General features: G+C 36.2%; 1 protein-coding gene across 1 annotated transcript; it reads right to left on the reverse strand.

Annotated features, from left to right (window-relative positions):
* Positions 1–1,331: 1,331 nt before the first annotated feature.
* On the reverse strand, positions 1,332–3,940 carry LOC121234137 (cinnamoyl-CoA reductase-like SNL6). Its single transcript, XM_041129954.1, has 5 exons — positions 3,547–3,940; positions 3,286–3,443; positions 2,624–2,815; positions 1,988–2,331; positions 1,332–1,749 (listed from the first exon to the last, which is right to left on the reverse strand). Exons 1-5 carry the CDS (start codon positions 3,692–3,694, stop codon positions 1,653–1,655), a joined length of 939 nt encoding a protein of 312 aa, XP_040985888.1. The 5' UTR covers positions 3,695–3,940; the 3' UTR covers positions 1,332–1,652.
* Between the last annotated feature and the right edge of the window lie 15,814 nt (positions 3,941–19,754).

Raw genomic sequence — 19,754 nt, forward strand, 5'->3', positions numbered from 1 at the left:
AATCTATTAAGAAATGTCTAAGTTGACCATCAAACTATGGATAACACTAAACAACACCCTTTCAGACTTCATCAAATCCTAAATCTCATCGATGGTTGGGGTTGAGGAGCCATTAATAGACTCGGACGTTCTCTTGCCAAGTACACTACAAGTGGATCTATAGTTCCATCAAGGAATAAATTCCAATAATTTTGCCAGCCAATATAAAGTTGGCTATTTCTTTTGAGGGATTTTTGGAGGAATTGGAATGGATTTTTAGGAATTATTATTAGAAAGAGAATAATTTCAGTTCCGTTTTCACGTAAAATTACGGAAAGTTTTAAGCCCTTTAATTGAAAGGTAATAGCTGAAATATCAGCTTTTTATTTATTTAATAAATAGCATGGCAAGATAAAACTATCTTAATAATATAGACTTTTGTTTTAAAAATTTAAATCCTAGTCTTCATTTTCTCTCCCATCAATCACACTCATCCGCCTTTGTCTCGCTTATCAACTCATTCTAATACGAGGTCTTTGGTGAAAATTTTTAAAGTCCGTTTAGGTATAAAAATATTTTATTTCATCTTATCTCAATTTATATATTCATTACAATTTTTCTAAATTTATATATAAAATATAATAAATAATTTAATTTTTTTACATCTAAAAATAATAATAATATTAAAAAATAATATTCTAATAATATTTTATTCAACTTTTAACGTTTATCTCAACTCACTATCTAAACTGCACCTAAATGACATCTTTGATGAGTTTTTTTAATGATCATTGAGTAAATTATTATTTATATATAAAATATTTTAAATCTATTTAAATATACTTTTGTTAGTTTTTTGTATGCAAATGTACTTAGAAAGTTTTTGTATTTAATATTTTTTAAGAATATTATCATTTTCAATAGATGAAATTACTAACCCGTTTAATCTTCCCCTAGTAGGAGTAAAACGGATTTCATTAATTTTGGTTTTTAAAAGTTTCACTTTGCGAAAGCAATTGTCACAACTATTGCCAACAACATATTTATAACTAATGAATGCATTTTAAAAAAATCATTTATTTTTATATAATCGAATGCTTCAATTAGCTAGAGTATTAGTTTTTCTTTGCATGCATATATAAATTATTCTTTTAACACTTCTTCTATTATTATTATTATTATTATTTAAATCTAAAGCATCAATATAATATATAATATTCATTATTCCAGATTGAAACCATGGTTTCTAAAGTCATCATCATCTAAAGCTTTTCTTCTAAGCTGGGTGGGAGGATTTTCCTTCCTCCAAATCACTCTATTATATACAATGTGTTATAAGAACATATGAGAAGTCTCAAAAGAAGATCCATCTATATTGAGTTGAAACCACCAATAATAATACTAACAACAACAACAATAATTATAAAGGAACCACCTTCAATATTCAGCCCAATTGGATGAAAATGCTTGATTCAATTGGTTGGGAAAAATAGCTAGAGCTTATGCTTTATATCCTGCATGTTTACTAGAAACGGAGGAAGACTCTGCTGTTTTTCTTGATGCACTGAAGTCACACGATTGGCATCACTGGCCAAACTGTAGAGTATGGACTCTTGTTGGGACCATAACCTTAATGATCACCATTGTCAAGAATTAGAGCTGGTAATAGTGCATCAATGCACCTGAGATCCACACTCAAAATCCACCATCAATTGGTTCAGTTTCTTGTTGCTTATCCTCTGTTGGATGATCCTCATATCCTGCTCATAGCTGTATATAGCAAAAGAACATGTTAAAATAATTTTTAATGCCAATTAATATGATAAACTTCCATATCAATAGCACATTTGTGTGCTAACAAAGTTTTTTCACGCACACCAAGAAAATTGTTTTTTAACTAAACATCAGAACAGTATTTTGTTTTGTTTTGTTTTCCGGCTCAAATTCTGAGTAAATTGAATGGCAATGTCATGCTAAGAAACTACAAGGAATAAATGCCATTACAAACCTTTGGGGTAACATAGGAGCAGCTGAAGGGGTGGTCAACACCTGGGCCAGCTTGAGAGCATCTTCATGGCGATTAACAACATGGTTGAAGCATAAATAACGACCGTAGGATGAGATGTTTTCGAAGACACAAATGTGGGCATCCACCAAGAAATTCATATCGACGGTCAGCAACACCCCATCTTCGTACATCTCAGCCGCTCCTTTCAGATAAGGGTGAGTGATGGACACATCAGGGCCACCCATCATCAAGGCTGCGTTCACGGATACCATGTTGACCCCTCTGTCCATCGCCAGGGCCCACGCTGTCTTTTCCGCCAGCGTCTTTGACAGACCATGCCACAACTGTATCTCCTCACGGATTTAAGATTACATTAGTAACTTCCAAACGCTTAGGACTGGGAGGAAAAAAGAGTATACTTATAAATCGAATTGAACTTCAAAATTTGTGTACAATAGGATTCTTTTATACGAGACTAAACAAAAATCACTTCCCAATTCGAGAATTTAAGACAGTTTTTAAGCAATAAAGAACATCGATCTTTTCATTGCTGAAGGGTAATTTATTTTTTAAGCTGTAAATGCATTGAAATTGAGAAAAATTAAACTACTTTCATGATAATTACAGAATGTGTACCTTATATTTGCGGCAAAAGTTAACATCACTCCAATGCGTCTCGTCTAACTCAGATGCTGTGGACTTTCGATCGTCTCTCCAAACAACGGCAGTGACCGAGGATGTGAAAACCACTCTGTCAATTGTTTCCGTTTGTGCGCAAGCTTCCAGCACATTGTGTGCTGCCCTTACCTCCACTTCCACCATAAATTCCTGCACCACCCCAAACAAAAAATGGCTTTTTTGAGCTCTAAATCTGACTCAATATACTTCCCTAAATCATGTCAGAATTAAAGAGCATATATATATATATATATATATATATATATATGATATTACTCGGAAAGTGATGAGCAAGTTGGGATTGCGCTGGTAAAGGGACAAAATTATTAGCAACTTGAAAATGACAGACAATTACATATGCAACTGCAATATCAAATACTTCACGTAAGCTAAGGGTCACAGTACTGAATCTGCAATATTAATCTCAGATTTTTCCTGGGTTATTTCGTTGTTTTGATGAAATCGGAATCATTGAATTAACCATTAAGAATGGTAACAAGGACCATTGAGTCATTAATCTTGAAAACATATTATCTATAAGATTCTGATAAACATGTAAAATTACACATAGGTGTAAAATTAGGTGTAAAGCAGACTTTGAATAAGAGAAAAAGGCTTACATCATAGATGGGTTGGTCTTGTGGCGGCTCAAAGGCGTAAAACAAGCCAGAGCAACCTTTCAAAGCATCAGTTATGCTATGGTAGTCGAAGGGATCTGAACGGAAAATCTTCAGCTTTTTGTTCTCGCAAGAAAGCCCATTAAATTGCATCTGTTCATCTGAAGAATCCAAAACGAACCCCAGATGTAATTCATCCAAAAAAAAAAAATACCAAAAGAAAGAACAAGAAGCAGAACCAGAAGCAATGATATTAGAGCTAACCATCGTGTTGAACAGCGGCGTGGACAGTGTAGCCTCTGAGGAGAAGACGCTCGACGAGGGCCGAGCCAAGGTGCCCGGAGGCGTTTATAACGCACACTGTGTTTGATGATGTGTGGCTGTGCTGGAAATTAGAATCCGCCGGTGCCATTTGCGTGCGTGCGTGTATGTCCGTATGAGGGAGAGTGAAAGGAAAATTTGAGAGAACTTTCGGGGTTTAAAGAGCTATAAAAGGAGAAAAATGGGGCTACTGTAATCGATGGAGTCGTGGGTGGGTGGGTGGGTGGGGGGAAGAGACGGGTGAATTTGTACAAGGGGGAAGGGTGGCTAGCATTCAAAGAGCGTGCTTTAGTTGATGGTTGGCAACTCGGTGATGCTTATTGGAAGAGAGGGATGTGAAGTAATTCATTTAAATATATGCACGATTAATGTGGTTTGGTGGGAACGTGCTTCCTCCCTAGCTACCGCTGCCCCAAACTCTCACGCCCCCTACTTATATCTATTGAAGAAACTTGGGTTCTCTAAGGTACGTTTGGCTGATGAGACAGTTTTTTAAATTTTAAAATAAAAATTTTATTAAAAAATATATTCAAATAATTTTTTAATTTTATAATATTTTTATTATGTTTTTTCTCTCTCACGAGAAATGCTATTTATCATCTTCGTACAATATATTATCATGTGATTTATCATTTTTATCATTATATTTAAATACACATATTTATATAATTTTTCATTTGAATATCCAAATGAGTCCTTAAAACTACCTTTTTTACAGCCGTAAAACAATTTCTATATATGATTTAAAAAAAAAAAAATCGGTATTTAAATTCTAGATATACTTGAAAAAGTCAGTCAACGATAAACGGTTTTAATCGATAGAAACTCTAAGTATTCTTTTTTTAAAACTTAGTTTCAGCTTAAGAATTCTAGAAATCTATTTTTGATTTTACTTCGTTATCCATTTTTCTGTTCTAGTTTGCATTTATTATTTTTAATTATTTTGTACTTTTATATATTTTAATTGGTTTGAGTTAAAATATTCTTTGAAGACATTTTAAGTTTATAATTTTTGGTTTCTTCTGATTTGAGTCTTTTTATTTTTTATTTTTTTAAGTTTTAATTTTTTATTTTTAATATTTCCAATTTTTCTTTTCAGTTTATTGGCATGATGTGTGAACATATATAGTTAACAATTTAGTCTGTAACAAAATGACCAATTATATCAATCTTAGAATCACAGAAAGTAAAAAAGCTCATCTAAAATGTAAAAAGAGTGACTTGACGTTAACAGACCATAGAAACTAATTTTGTATTTAATCGTATTAATTTAGTATATAAACCGTTTAATATTGTGCCTAACTAGAGTACTAATGAATACCAGATTTATCATAAAAAAATTCTATTTACATAAAAGACTATGAATACCGGAAGATAAATTCTATTTACAATCTTGAGTGGAGGATTGTATATATAGTTTTATTGATAAATAAGAGTAAAAAAAAAAAATATTATTATAATTTTAAATTTATTTTAAATATAACTGTATGAAGTTATATAAAAACATTGTATAGCGAACTGCTTGGTTGAATTTAGATCTCCTCACCTACTTTGCTCCAGCATGTCTTGGACACGTCCTTGAGTAGGTGGATTCCGTCACTTATTGATCTTTTTCTCTCGTAAATTAAAGTCGCTCTTATTATTTTCTATGAGATGACAAGGGAATTATTCCTGATTGACTTAGCATTCATTAACTTCTTTAATTTTTCAATTCAAAGAGGTGAGAGTATAGTAGATTATACTAAACAAGATTTTCATTCCATTGCATGCTGCGTTAGGGCAAAATATATTTATAAAAAACTTGAAGTAGACCAATGGTCCGACCCCGTCTTCTTTGCCAAGGAAGCCGTCCAAAGAAACAAATGTGTGAAACTCATGACTTGTGGCTCTTAGATAACGATAAGCCACACGTACCCGTACTTTTTTTTTTTTTTTTTTTTTTTTTTTTAAGCAAGCTCTATATATAATTAAGTAATACAGAAATAGATGAATAAGGGGTAGAGCAAGCCCGAAAAACATCATTTCTTAACTAGTGCAGCACTATCGAAAAAAAAAAAATAGGCACTATAAATAAATAAATGTTTCCTACCCTTCCCTGCTAAGAGGGAGCAGCAATGAGTGATGATTTTTATACAATCTGAGAATAAGATTGTAGTTTTATGACCGTAGGCCATGGTGATTGTAATGACTGTATTTTATCTTCAAGTGATTGTTGGAGAACTTCACTACCTCTTCTTCACGATCCTCATGTAGCCAAATAAGACAACTCTTATAATAAAAAGTCAAATAAAAAATCCAAATTTCATTGTGTTATATGTCGTCGTAAAACTTCACACTCACCCAGAAGAGTACATGTAATAAGCAAGCAAGAAGGAAAGGCTAGAAAAGGCGAGGCAAGGGGCTCTCCATCTTTAGGAAGATTGTGTCCAGGATTTGGGAATAGGCCTCGTTTGTTTTTACAATTATTCTTATCTCATTTCATCTCATATAATCATTACAACTTTATCAACTTTTCACACAAAATAAAATAAAAAATTCAATTTTTTAAAATTTTAAAACAAAAATAATATTAAAAAAATATATACTAATAATATTTTATTTTACTTTTAACTTTTATCTCATCTCATCTCATCTGCGAACAAACAAGTTAATCTTATTTCTTCTGGTCGGCTCGTATTAGCCTGTGCTTTATTACATGTAGTCATTCCCCCCCTTCCTTTCACATCAAGACAAAGTTAAAAAAAAAAAAATAGGGCTCATAGGTTGAAAAACGATGATTGAGAAGTTCAATAAAGTGACACGTGCGGCTTTGGGAGATTGTAAGGCGATAGATCTAACATTTCTAATCCTTAGACAATGGAAAAACCTTGAGGTCGGTCCAGTGTGAAATTAGTTTTCACACCAACCAATCATCAAGTGCCATGTAGGCATCTCCAAAGCAAGGGAACTAGACCCGCATACGCCCGATCTACCTCTCCCTATCATTCTTTCTCTTTGTTTCCTCCCCCTCCCCCATTTGCACTCAATTGACAAAAGTCCCAAAAAAAACATCTCCCTCTCCTTCTTCAGCATTCATAGAAGCGTTCGTCGATTGAATTGGAGATTATATTACATCATATTTATGATGTTCTAAACCCGTGTTTTGAGATAATATTAGTAGGTATTAGCTAACTCTCTGATGAATTCTTAATATTTTTTACAGAGGAATCAACAGTAATGGTAGACTGTCAAGGTGGAAGTAAGTCAAGAAGTGTAATGCTGGAGGAAGCCACGAATGCAATGCTTCTCTGCAGCTCCATTGTCCACGATCTAGCCTACCAAGCTGCAAACTTGGGGATTGAGAAGGAAAACTCAATCCCATTGGAAGGCTTATGGCCAACAGTTACAATATTGGGGAAACCGAATTCTGATAGAAAAATTGCATATAGCAAAACAGCCGGCAAACCACTTGCTTGGAAAGCCCACAAAGCCAGGCAAAGGTAGGTGGAAACAAATGCAAAGCCTGCATCCAATAACACCGAGAATGATGAAAATGCCGACAACTGGATTGAGTGTAGATGGGGCTTTTGTCAATTGAGTGTAGATGGGGGAGGGAGAGGGAGAGGGAGAGGTCGTCGACTGGAAAGGGAGAACTTTTTTTTGGGACTTTGTTCAATTGAGTGCAAATGGGGGAGGGGGAGGGAGAGAGAAGGAGGGGGAGAGGTCGATCAGGTGTATGCTGGTCCAGATTCTTTGCTTCTAGAATGCCTACGTGGCATTTGATGATTGGCCGGTGTGAAAACTAATTTCATACTCGACCGGTTTGGAGCGCCTCTCTTAGACAATACATGAGCCATACGCATGACTAGTTTGAGGGTGACGGTTATATTGTCTTCCTGATTTGTTGCGACCGAGGAGTTTACAAAACTGTTTGCATATAGCTTGATCATAAGGTGGTGGATCTAGACATTTTTTACTTAAAGAGAAAAAATAAATATGACCTTATATACAAAGGAATGAGATAATGGAAGTTGAAGTTTTTGCTTCAAGGATGAGGAAAATAATTTTTTTAGGGATAGAAGTCCTAGCTTGAGTTTTGATTATATCTACTAAGTAATCATGTTGGTAGAGAAGGCTAAGGATAGAGGTAAAATTAGTCCTGGTGTTTTTAATCAAATAATATTGATTAATGATTAATGATCAAATAAAATTAATGATCAATATCTTCAATAGTTCTCATGTGTCCAAGATTTTAGAATTTTGTGAATAATAGTTGTTAATATAAAAAATTGTACAACAGGTTGAAAAGAGACAAATAGCCATTCCTAATCGGGAGGTGGTCTTGGTCTCGATGAAGTAGTCTGAAACCCATGGTGGGGTTTTGAGACGTCGATATAGTCCCTGTATGTACATTCATAACAGTAAATACAAAAATAATACGTGAATCATAAATAAAGATAAAGATACAGATTTACGTGGTACGGTACAAAACTTATGTCTACATATCGTTTAGAGGGCAAATCTATATTTTACAATTTCTCATATTTTTTTAATCAAATAATATTGATTAATGATTGTATCATTAAATGATCGATATCTACAATGGTTCTCATGGTCCAATATTTCAAAGTAGTGTTAGAAAGTTAGGTCTTCAAATAAAGCTTAATTTATGTTAGTGGAATTGATCAGTCACTATTTAGATAAAGACTTGTCAGGACATTTTTTTTTTCTTTTTTTGTCCCCCCATTTTCGAGTATTAACGTGCCATTATCTCAATATTTGTTTAGGCAAACTTTTGTAAGCTCATAGTCCCAATTTGGGGTGATTAATTTTTAAATTATTATTAGTATTTTATTGTGAGGAGTAATTATTACGTACTTTTTGAATACGAATAATACGGGACATATAGTAGTTCTATCTTACTATATAATGTCATATAAATTAAAATTAGTACTTACATAAATGTTTTAATTACATGTTATGTTATAATAGGATAAGAGTATATATTATTCGAAGAAAATATATTTGTAACAGTGAATTGAGTAATCGTTGCATAATCGTTTTGAAAAAAGTGAAGAAAATATGGAATCCACATAAAAAAATTAAGTTTTTAATAGTGAACCCTACTCTTTTTCAAAATGGTTACGCGGCGTTTACGTACTTCATAGGTGTATATAGAATTACTCAATTATTCATGCTCTAAAAATTCTTAGTAATTTATTATTTGTGAGATGGAGGAAGGTGTCAACGCACTTCATAGTTGTATGTAGATTCAAAAGTTTGTTTATGTAAAATATTTCGATGGGTCACTATATATTATCTTTGCTGAGATGCCCCTTTTTGTAATAATAAAAAAGAGATTGAGATCGTGGTTCTAACTTGGAGATGAGTTAGAGTTTTTTGAAAAGTAGTGAAATGATATGTGAATAGTAATAAATATAATTTTTTAATTTTATTTTTGTTTTGTTTAAAAAAATTTTATTATTTTTGTGTTTTATTTTGAAGATTATAAAAATTGTAATGATTAGGTGAAAAAATTGAAAATTGAAAATTGAAAAGTGTATTATGTTTAAGTGATGTTTGAAAACGAAGTTTTGAAAAAATTTCATTTATTCTCACTATCCAAACATGTCCTTAAAGAGAATATCTTAGAACTGGTCCATCCAATTGTACCCAATTAACAGCTCGCCGATAATAAACTGACATGTAGGCCTCCCACCAGCCCTATCATGAAGTGCATCACAAATGAAAAATGGGCTTCTTCATCAAAATCGACTTCTCCAGAAACGCACTCAACAAGCAATCCCTTTTATCTGCCCCCACTCGTTGACCCTCCCTTTCATCTACTTCTCTCCCTTTTGCACCGCTGGATAGAAGCTTCATCCACCACCATCTCAGCTCCTTCATCCCCTCTCGCACAACTGCCCATTCGCATCCCTATCGTAAGGCTTCGTCCCCTCTCCTAAAATGCCCAACATACTAAAAGATTCGACAGTCTTTGCCCCTTCAAAATGCCCAGCACACCAAAAGATTCGACAGTATGTGCCCTTTCAAAATGCCCAACACACTAAAAGAAACTGAAATATTACTACTCAAGATCCAAAAGAACCCACGAAAGTCTCTGAGAATACTTCTATAAACTCTATTAAAATGCGCAACACACAAAAAAAAGTTATTAAACAGACCAAACCAGAAGCAACTAACTAAAGCATCATCCCCCCTTTCTCTCCATGGACTTCTATCTTAAGGAATTGAGAAACCAGCCTGAATCAGACATGCGTGCGAGAGGGATGTGAAGGTTTTCCAGTCGTCGTCAGACTAAGCTGGTGGCGGTGGAGGTTTGCTTTTTGGTCATGAAGGTTTTCTGGCGGCGGTGCAAAGAGACGAAGCAGAGCAACGGACGATTGGCGAGAGGCAATGGACGGTCGGTGAGAGACAACAGAAGGGATGCAAGAGGTAACAGACAGTCGGCGTCAGACTAAGCTGGTGGCAGTGGAGGTTTGCTTTCTGGTCATGGAGCTTTTCTGGCGGTAGTGCAAAGAGACGAAACAGAGCAAAGTGGAGAACAATTAGAGTTCTGATCGTGGTGATTTTCTGCAAATTATGGTGTGATTTCTGATGTGGCGACAGATGAAATGAGGGTTGCTTTCCTTCTAATAACAGCCCGACCAGTTCTAAGCGGAACTGGTCCTTAAATCTTTTTTTTGTAGAAATTAAAAATTATAGTGAGAATAATTTTATTTAGAAGTATTTACCACAAACTATCTACGTGGTATAATTTGCTTTAAAAGATAAATTTTAAAATCGAGAAATACTTCAGCTACAAATAGATTAAATAAAAATAATCTCACAAACTTATGTGACTTCACATGGTTTGTCAGATTGTAAAATTACTTTTATTGTAAAGTAGATCTAACGGATCACACGAAATTACGTCATTTCGTGAGATTGCTTTTGTATAATCTTTTTATAACTATAGCAGTCCTCTTTAAAGTTTGATTCTTACGAATTAAATTATATAATGTGAATAATGTGTGGGGTAAAGGCTATCAAATAATATTACTCTCATCTAGCTCGTAAATAATGGAGTCTGAAATGAAGACCGATCTGCAAAACCCACCTGGACTCCTAATATCGGCTTCTGGACCCATTCTATCATTCCTCTCGGCGGCGTCGAAAGATCCTCAAATTTCTCCAAAGCTCCAACAGATTGCCTCCTATCTCTCCTCTCATGGCAATGTGCCATACAAGCGGCTTCAAGGTCTCTGGTTCGCTGCCTGCTCTCTACCTAGCCCGTTCCAATCCAAATCTTATATAGGTCCGAGTTCATCTTCGCCCGGCCCAAACCTAGAGAGAAAGTAATTGATTCTTGATTCAGCTTGATTGCAGTTTGGACTTAAACGCTATTGCATGATATTTTTTTTTTCTATTTTTCTTATGTCTTCTACATCTTCTCCTCAATCAAAACGGAAAATGACTGTTTGGTTGCTTAGAAAATTGAGAAGCAAAAATCATCGTATGAGTTTGTTATGAACCCAAGTAAGATTGGGCCAAGCTTGATGGGCCTCCAACTTAGTTGTTATCTTTTACTTTAATTGAGTTGTCTAGTGGCCCATGGACTTAGTTAATGGTAGTTAGAATTGGCCCATGGCCTTAGTTGGCTATTGCCGAATTAGGTTATCATCTTTCAGTAAATGTAGACGAAAGGGGGTCCTAGTTTGGGGATCTGAAAAATTATTACTAAAATAGTTTGTATTTTCTTTGGGATGAATTGGGGATCTCGAATACTCCAAGGCATAACTATTATCATCATCTTCTTTATTTTTTATTCTTCTTTAATTGCCAATATTACTGTTCTTACCACTGGGTTCATTACAATTAGTATCTAGAGCCACCGATTCTTCATGGACGGGATAAGATTCAACAAACAATAAACACTGTTGATGCAAAAATTTTTGTAGAAATTGCTGAGGATGACATAAAGACTTGATAAAATGCAACAAAATTAGAAAAGGATGTAGGAATCTGTGGTGCAATGGCAAGACGAGGAGGACGAAAAAGAAAGTGCAGTAGAGGTGGAAGAGTTGGCTGCAGTGCCCACGGAATACTGCTTGGTCTAGGAAGACCAAGCTGCAGAGGAAGGTGTAAAAATGGTAGCGGAGGTGGAAGAGGTGGAAGCTGTTCCCAAAGGAATTTTCCTTTCATGTGTTCTCAAAAATTCTTTCAACAATCTCATCTTATTGTCTCAACCTTCAAACTTCCCTATGCGGAATTCGTCTCTCCCCTCCATTAACATGCCGACATATATTTCGATGATTTCATTTTATTTTAATCAAAGGTGCTAGGATGCTTCTATATGCCTCGTTTGGCAGCCTCATGAAAGACCTACATTACATAAGACCTAACCATCCTCCAAGACCATCTCAAAATTCAGAAATTATCGGTCTCAAAATCCTTTTTCAAGCTTGAACGCCAACACTGGGGTCATATTGTAAAGATCGGAGTTGGGAACCTAGATGAGAAACTTGTTATTCTTGTCCCTGGTGAGCCTCCTCAAGCAACGGTACTCCACAAAAATCGTGACCTCGAAGCCGTTCGGACTCGAGTGCCCAATCGAGCTGAAGAAGTGCTCTTTCGTGCGCTTTCGTGCGCTTTAGTTTCACCTAGACGAAGCCCTTGGTGCGATTGTAGCCCATCTCCATGACGTCATTCCGAAAGGGGCCTAATCAAGATTTTTCTGGAGGGGATCGATGCAGAAAGATTCGAAGAGCAAGTGCGAGTCTACGTCGCACCAGCTCTTGAAGGAGAGGGCTAAGAATCGAGTCAACGACCTTGAAAGGGTGTTCAACAACCTCCGATATGCAAGGAAGGAGAGTCGAGCTTATGGCATTGTGGGTTTAGAGCAGCAAGTACATCAGATGTTACGAGAGTGGAAATCTAAGCTCAATGGGCCGTCCTCAGCTTCTTCTTTAGTTGTGTGTAGTTTCAATTCAGAGGAATTCGCACATCTTTTGCGACTTTGTGAGGGGGAAGATGATGCGATTACATATGGCTGTACGAGCAAAGCACTCAATTTGTTCGATAAAATGCACAAGCGAGGTCTATGTTTTGGCATGTTGAAAGTCGTTGTGATAGAGAAATGGAAATCAAATTTCTTAGTGCATTCTATTGTTGTGAAGGAAGTCGATGAGCCAAAACCTGGTTTGAGGTTATATGGGTTTTATACACCACCCTTGCCATCAAAATTTTATTCCGTCTTTAATGTTGCCGTTAAAAGCCAACGTGTGTTTTCAATGCCAAAGAACAGTTCCAGTGAGAGTCTAACATACAAGGGTGTTGGTGTTGACCTATGTCGCTATGGAACTCTGTGTATCATGCAAATTGCACTTCCGGATGCTATATATTTGGTTGATGATATTCAGGGTGGAGAGATGCTTATGAGAGCCTGGAAACCTGCATTCGAGTCTGCTTACATCACAAAAGTTGTTCATGATTGCAAACGAGTGTATGTGATAGGGATATATCTGCACCCAGAAAATATGGCTCAGGGGAAGATTTGTGTCTGGAAATTTGAGAAAAGCTTAAATTCTAGCTTCTTTGCATTGATCCCTCAGAAGGTGGGGGCAAACAAGATAACCAAGTATCGCCCCATTAGCTTAGTGGAAGCAGTTTATAAGATCATTTCCAAAGTGTTAGCCAACCGACTTAGTGAGGTGGTGGGGAAGATCATCACCAAGCCCCAAAATGCCTTTGTTAAAGGTAGGCAAATACTTGATGCGGTCCTTATTGCCAATGAATGTTTGAACAGTAGAATTAAGGCAGGCTCAACAGGGATCATATGCAAGCTAGACATGGAAAAGGCATACGATCATGTTAATTGAGATTTCATTCTCTATCTGCTTGGGAGATGTGGGTTTGGAGAGAGGTGGTGGTCATGGATCTGGTGGTGTATCTCAACAGCCAAATTCTTTGTGTTGATATATGGTAGCCCGACGGGTTTCTTTCATAGTTCGCAAGGCCTAAGATAAGGCAATCCGTTATCGCCTTTACTATTTGTTATTATGATGGAGGATTGGGCAGAATGATTTCGGCCTTGACCCATCATGGCTTTGTAGAAGGATTTTCGGTTGGAACCCCGGATAAGGGCATAATTAACATATCTCATTTATTGTTTGCAGATGACACGCTTGTATTTTGTGATCTAGATCAGAATCAGCTGCGAGCTTTAAAGGCGTTGCTGCTGTGTTTTGAAGTAATGTCTGGTTTGAAAGTGAATTTTGATAAGTCCAAATTGGTGCCAATCAGTGTGGTGTCTAATGCACAGCAACTGGCTCATGCATTAGGTTGTAAGGTTACCGTACCTGGGTCTTCCGTTAAGGGTTGGTGCAAGGACGCCTACTATATGGGATACAGTGATTGAGAAATGAGAGAAGAGATTAGCGTGTTGAAAGAGATTGTACCTATCGAAAGGTGGTAGGGTTATGATTAAGAGTACACTCTCTAACTTACCTACTTACTTGCTATCTCTTTTTCCTATCCCTGCAAGTGTGGTAGGCCAGATTGAGAAACTCCAATGTGACTTCCTATCGGGTGGTTTGGGGGAGGAGTTTAAATTTCATCTGGTGAAGTGAGAAACAGTATGTCGCCCAATATCCAATGGTGGTCTGGATATTAGAAATTTGAAGACTTTCAATCGGGCGTTACTTGGCAAATGGTTGTGGAGATACAATAAGGAATTGGAAGCCTTGTGGAGAGGGGTGATTGGGTGCAAATATGGCGATATATGAAGGGGGATGGTGCACTAAAGAAGTTAGAGAAGTTGATGGAGTAAGGTTGTGGAAATATATTAGAAGAGGATGGATGGTCTGTCTTCGTCACACTCGTCTTCTGATGGGCAATGGATCCATGATTACATTTTGGAAAGATATTTGGTGCAGAGATACTACTATACAAGATGCATTTCCCTCATTATTCCAAATTGCTACTATCAAAGAGGCTTCAATTACGGAGGTTATGGGAATATCACGGGAGCAACTTCATTGGAATATAAGTTTTAGTAGGGCTGCGTACGATTGAGAGATGAAGAGTTTTACTGATTTTTATAGTCTTCTATACTCCGTGAAACCAAGCAATGTACAAGAAGATGGATTGTGGTGGGTACCTGCCAGGAAAGGTGTTTTTTCAGTTCGCTCATTTTTTAATACTCTTACCCAAGATCCCAATATTCGGTTCCCTTGGAGGAGGGTATAGAGACACAAGGCGCCCCCCAAAGTAGCTTTCTTTGTGTAGACAACATCTTTGGGCAAGATTCTCACAACTGATAATTTGAGGAAGCAGATAATTATTATAGTAGATTGGTGTTGTATGTGTAGGTGAGGGTGCGAGTCAGTGGATCATCTCTTGTTACACTGTGACATAGCATGGGCTTTATGGGATGGGATGCTGGGTAGAGTAGAGTTGGTTTGGGTTATGCCAAAGACTGTGGTGGCAGCCTTGGCTAGTTGGCCGAGTATTGGAGGGGTACATCAGATTTCAGCAGTCTGGAAGATGATTCCAATGTGTATCATGTGGTGTCTATGACAGGAACGTAATGCGCGGACGTTTGAGGACAAAGCGAGATTGCTAGAGGAACTTATAGTTTTATTTTGTACCACGTTATGTACTTGGTCCTATGTTGTTGATTTCAATGGCATGACCCTTCATGATTTTCTTGTTTCCCTTGCACCCTCCTAATTAGGGTTGTCTTTTGTATATACTGGGATAGGACTATTCTTGGAGTAATATATCTTGTTTATATTTCCAAAAAAAAAAAAAAAAACATGGCTCTGGGGAGGTATTCCCAAGTTGACTGAAGTCTTCAACTTACTGTTCGACCATACCTATTGTGATGTTCGTTGCATTTTGTTTTGTTGGGATTTTTGGACTTTAATGTCATCCATTGTTCCATTTAAAAATTCAGACTTGATTTATCAGGAGGCCGTAAATCCAACGGTGTCTGAAAATAGTTATAGGCAATTTACGGGCAGTTCTAGTTCTTTTCTAGAGGATTCTACAAATGGAGATGGCAATACCAAAAATGACCAAGACATAGTTGAAATGGAGTATGGGAATATTCCCAAGAATAATCAGCACAAAGTCGTTCCAATTGGCATAACTCCTAATAAGTTTTGGACTCAATTACTAACATATCTAGCATACAGTAGCTCAAATTTCAAACTGTTTTAACCCTAGACTGCTAATGAAGTAGTCTTGAAAACCATATAAGACTGTGGTCCAGTTGATATTACAATTTTACCAAAGAATCAATCTTCAAATCTTAGAAGTTGCAGAGTAACAACAGTCAATTTTCCAAGAGTACATCAAACACCATATATCCACCGCTAAAAGTATCCCGTTGCTATCGCCATTGCCACCATAAACGTTGTTACTTTCACCACCATCAACATGACTACACCACCATGAAGATCAGTGTGACCACCATAATCATGGAATGGTTAGTTCCTACCGCTTTCAATCTCACAACCGCCACCATCACAACCATAATCACAACTATTGTCTCGACTACTACTACTACCACCACACGCGCACACACAAGAAGAGTTGACAAATATTCATCTCTTATATTGTAAATTGTATAGTTTTCAGTGTTCAGATATTTTTCTATTCAGAACTCGGATATTATAACAGTCAAATATTCTTGTACTAATTTGAGTGGCACACACCATTTCTGCTCCCATGTCATTTATCATTATAATTTATTTTAGGTAAGCTATTGTGGTAATGTATGCCAAAGAAAGAAAGAAGTGCTAATAGTCTGAATGAATCAAGTTTCTTGTAGGTTTTTATGAGCAAAACATGTTGCTAGGGATGTTAAAAAAAACACTTGGATCCAAGTCCAAGTTGGCCTGCACCTTCTTGCCCCAGCCAACCCAAATTGGCGCTTTTCAACACATGTCAGCTCGATAGTTGTAGGTAGTTTTTGATATCTGACCAACCTTGGGTTCAAATGTGGAGGGGCGGGGGGTTAAGAACCTGAAACCAAAACCTTTTTTGGTAGAACTGTACTGAAGTCAATAATGTAATTATCTTTATGCAAAATGCTGCTTGGAGGCATTCTTGGATTGGTTGGAGGCATGCTTTTAGAAACACTTCAATTCATAATTGGAACATTCAATAATTCCCCTTGAATTATCCAAGGTGGATTGGATCTTCGTCTTTTGTTCTGTTTTTGAACTAAAGAAGATTTTATTTTATTTTTTTATTGGCACTGGGTGTTTGGAACAGCATCCCGAGTAATCCCGGGGTGCATAGGCCCTCGGCAAGGATTGTCCCTTAAGTGCATCTCGGATAATTGAAGGGAAAAATCCACCAGTCCGATAGTCCCTAAAGATTATTTGCACCTAAGGGGATTTGAACCTTGGATCTAGGGGGAGCATACCCCCCAAGTCCAAGGCTTTTACCACTTCATGTGCCAACTCCTAGGGGTTTTGAACTAAAGAAGAATCAATAGGCTTTGTCCTAAGAGAGAGGTATTTTTCAAAATTTCATGTGTTCTGACTCTAGTTTTAAAGATACTTTGTCAATATTGTTGAAGCAGTTCACTTGCACGTTGTCAGGGCATCTACCCCTTTTTTATTGGCAAATAAAGATTTTATTGATGATAACAAGGCATAGTCCAGGTACACGGGAGATATACAAGAGCAACAAAGATACATGAATCTATTTGTAGTTAAGCCTCGTTTGTCTTTTTTTGTTTGCTTCCTTGAACTTTGCAGTTACCCCCCCCCCTCCTTCCCAAAGCAGCTTGAGCTTGTTGTATATATCGGGCTGTCTTTCTATTGTCTTTGTTCTCGTTTTTGCTTTATGGTGCATGCCCTATGGGCGTTAGTTGTACGAAATCTCTTATAAGAACAAGTGGGATGTAAAATGTTTCTGACTTATCTTTTTCTGAAGAAAGTTGTTTGTTAAGTGTTTTACTTGGTAGTCTGGTCTGCCACTACATATGTTGGGTTATGTGTTTAGAGGTGGCTGCATATTTGCAATCTGTGGCCTATGTCGTAACCAATCCATTTTTTTTTCTTTTTATAGTAATTTTGCTCTTTATGAAGAGTAATTTGGTTAATATTTTAATTTATCTCTTTTCCCATTTTTTATATTTAGAAGATACAAACTTTGAATGGGGAAGAAGTTTAAAGTTGTCATCACCAATAAATGGAAATTAATGTGAAAAAACCCAGAGAAGGAATACAATACTGGTTGACAATGTGTTTTAGGGAGTTGATAAAGAATGGAATAGAAAGGAAATGATGCATTGTGTTGGAGAATGTGGTAGAAATAGGTGAGGATAATTATTGGTTTGGTTACATAGGTCAAATAAGATGAGATGAAATGAGATGAAAATTAAATAAAATATTGTTATAATATTATTTTTTTAATATTATTTTTATTTTAAAATTTGGAAAAGTTGAATTGTCTATTGTATTTTGTGCGGAAGTTAGGAAAAATTATAATAATGAGATGAGATGAGATGGAATGAGATGAGATGATTTGTGTAACCAAACGAGGCTTAATCTTTCTTTGTGTGGGTGCTTATAATATAATAATAAAATCCTCATTTCGATCCAATTTGAGTGAAATTCACCCTAGGCAATAGAATGGAATGATTTCCTTTAAGGAAAAAAAAAAAAAAAAAATCCCAAACAGGGATGAATTGTATTTTTTTTTTCTCTCTAAACAAGCAAATTTCATTAGGAAAAAAGAAGAAGAAGATGATACATGAGGAGGGGGTGAGGTTCCCCAACAAACACCTTAGTACAATAATCACAGTGCAAAAGTGATGGAAAAAAGAAAAATAAAATGAGTTTTGGGATCAATTTCTTAGTCCCTACCCATACCCTACAAAGAGGACGCTATCTTAAAAGATGGTTTTTAAGTAAGCTACCGAAGGAAGCGGTGTAAGCTGTGGATACCTTGCAGTTTATTGTCTTTAGATAGTTTTTGGAGAGATCCGTAATCCCTTTTTCAAGATCATTTGTTAGGAAAAACGATAATATAGTAGAAAGACCGACATCAGATGGATTGATTTGCGAGGGATCATCTGTCTTCCTGTGCCCCTGTGGTGACCCGTGGAGGCCACGTGTTGATGGTTAGGAGGTGAGGTGGGACATATCTGAAAGATCGTGAGGTGGGGAATCTGCTGGTACGATACGTATAGCCAGTGGAGTGGTCAGGGCGCGTCGACGCTTGGATACTACACGCAGAAGCAAGCCGCGTGTGAGGGTAACACGTTGAGATTTTTGGCTTGGTTCCACATCATCCTAGTAGATCGGTGACAATAGGGTTGCGTGGTGGGGCGTATTACGCTTGTTCCACTTGCATCTTTATTAAAGCAAAATTTAATGACACTATTGACCATATCGTCCAAAGACACAAGTCATGATAATGATGACTACTAGAACTGAAACGATTTATATAATACTATAATAATGAATGAAGATAATAGCATATATTAAAATAGGCACGTTTTGAGATAGACATTGCTATTGGATGGGTTAAAGTATCCACACTATCTTCGTAGGCATTATTTGTTCCATAATAAAGACAAATTTGCTTTACCAAAGATATGATTTTGTTGAGATATTTTGTATCACTGAATCAATTTTGCTGAATTTTAGCAGATACGATAACTACTTGATGGAAAGAAGATGAGATTACTGAATATGTTATTAAAGTCAGTCAAGCTTTCTCGTCTTTTCCTTTTAAAGATTACAACACGAATTCTTTTCATTTAAAAAAATTTTCAGTTGTGGCGGAAGAATACTTAAGGGGTTACAATAGAAATCCCAAAACCTGCTCTTAGAAAAAATATTATTGAAAAAACAGTTAAATTGATACAATAGAAATTGCTAAAAAAGAAAACATTATAAATTAATTCCGAAAACTAGGAATGTCTGCATGATCCAAAGCAAAAAGGCCAACCATATATTTATAATTTAGTGAACTCAAAAATTGAGGAAAACTAGGGGCAGGTTTGGGGGGTGAGATGAGAATTTTGTGTTTTGTTTGAGAGTTTAAAATATTGTATTTTAATATTATTATTGTATTGGGATTTGAAAAAGGTGAATTGAGATTTGAAAAAGTTGAATTGTTTATTATATTTTGTATAGGGATTT

This window comes from Juglans microcarpa x Juglans regia, chromosome 6D (assembly GCF_004785595.1).
Source record: "Juglans microcarpa x Juglans regia isolate MS1-56 chromosome 6D, Jm3101_v1.0, whole genome shotgun sequence".
Classification (NCBI taxonomy): Eukaryota; Viridiplantae; Streptophyta; class Magnoliopsida; order Fagales; family Juglandaceae; genus Juglans; species Juglans microcarpa x Juglans regia.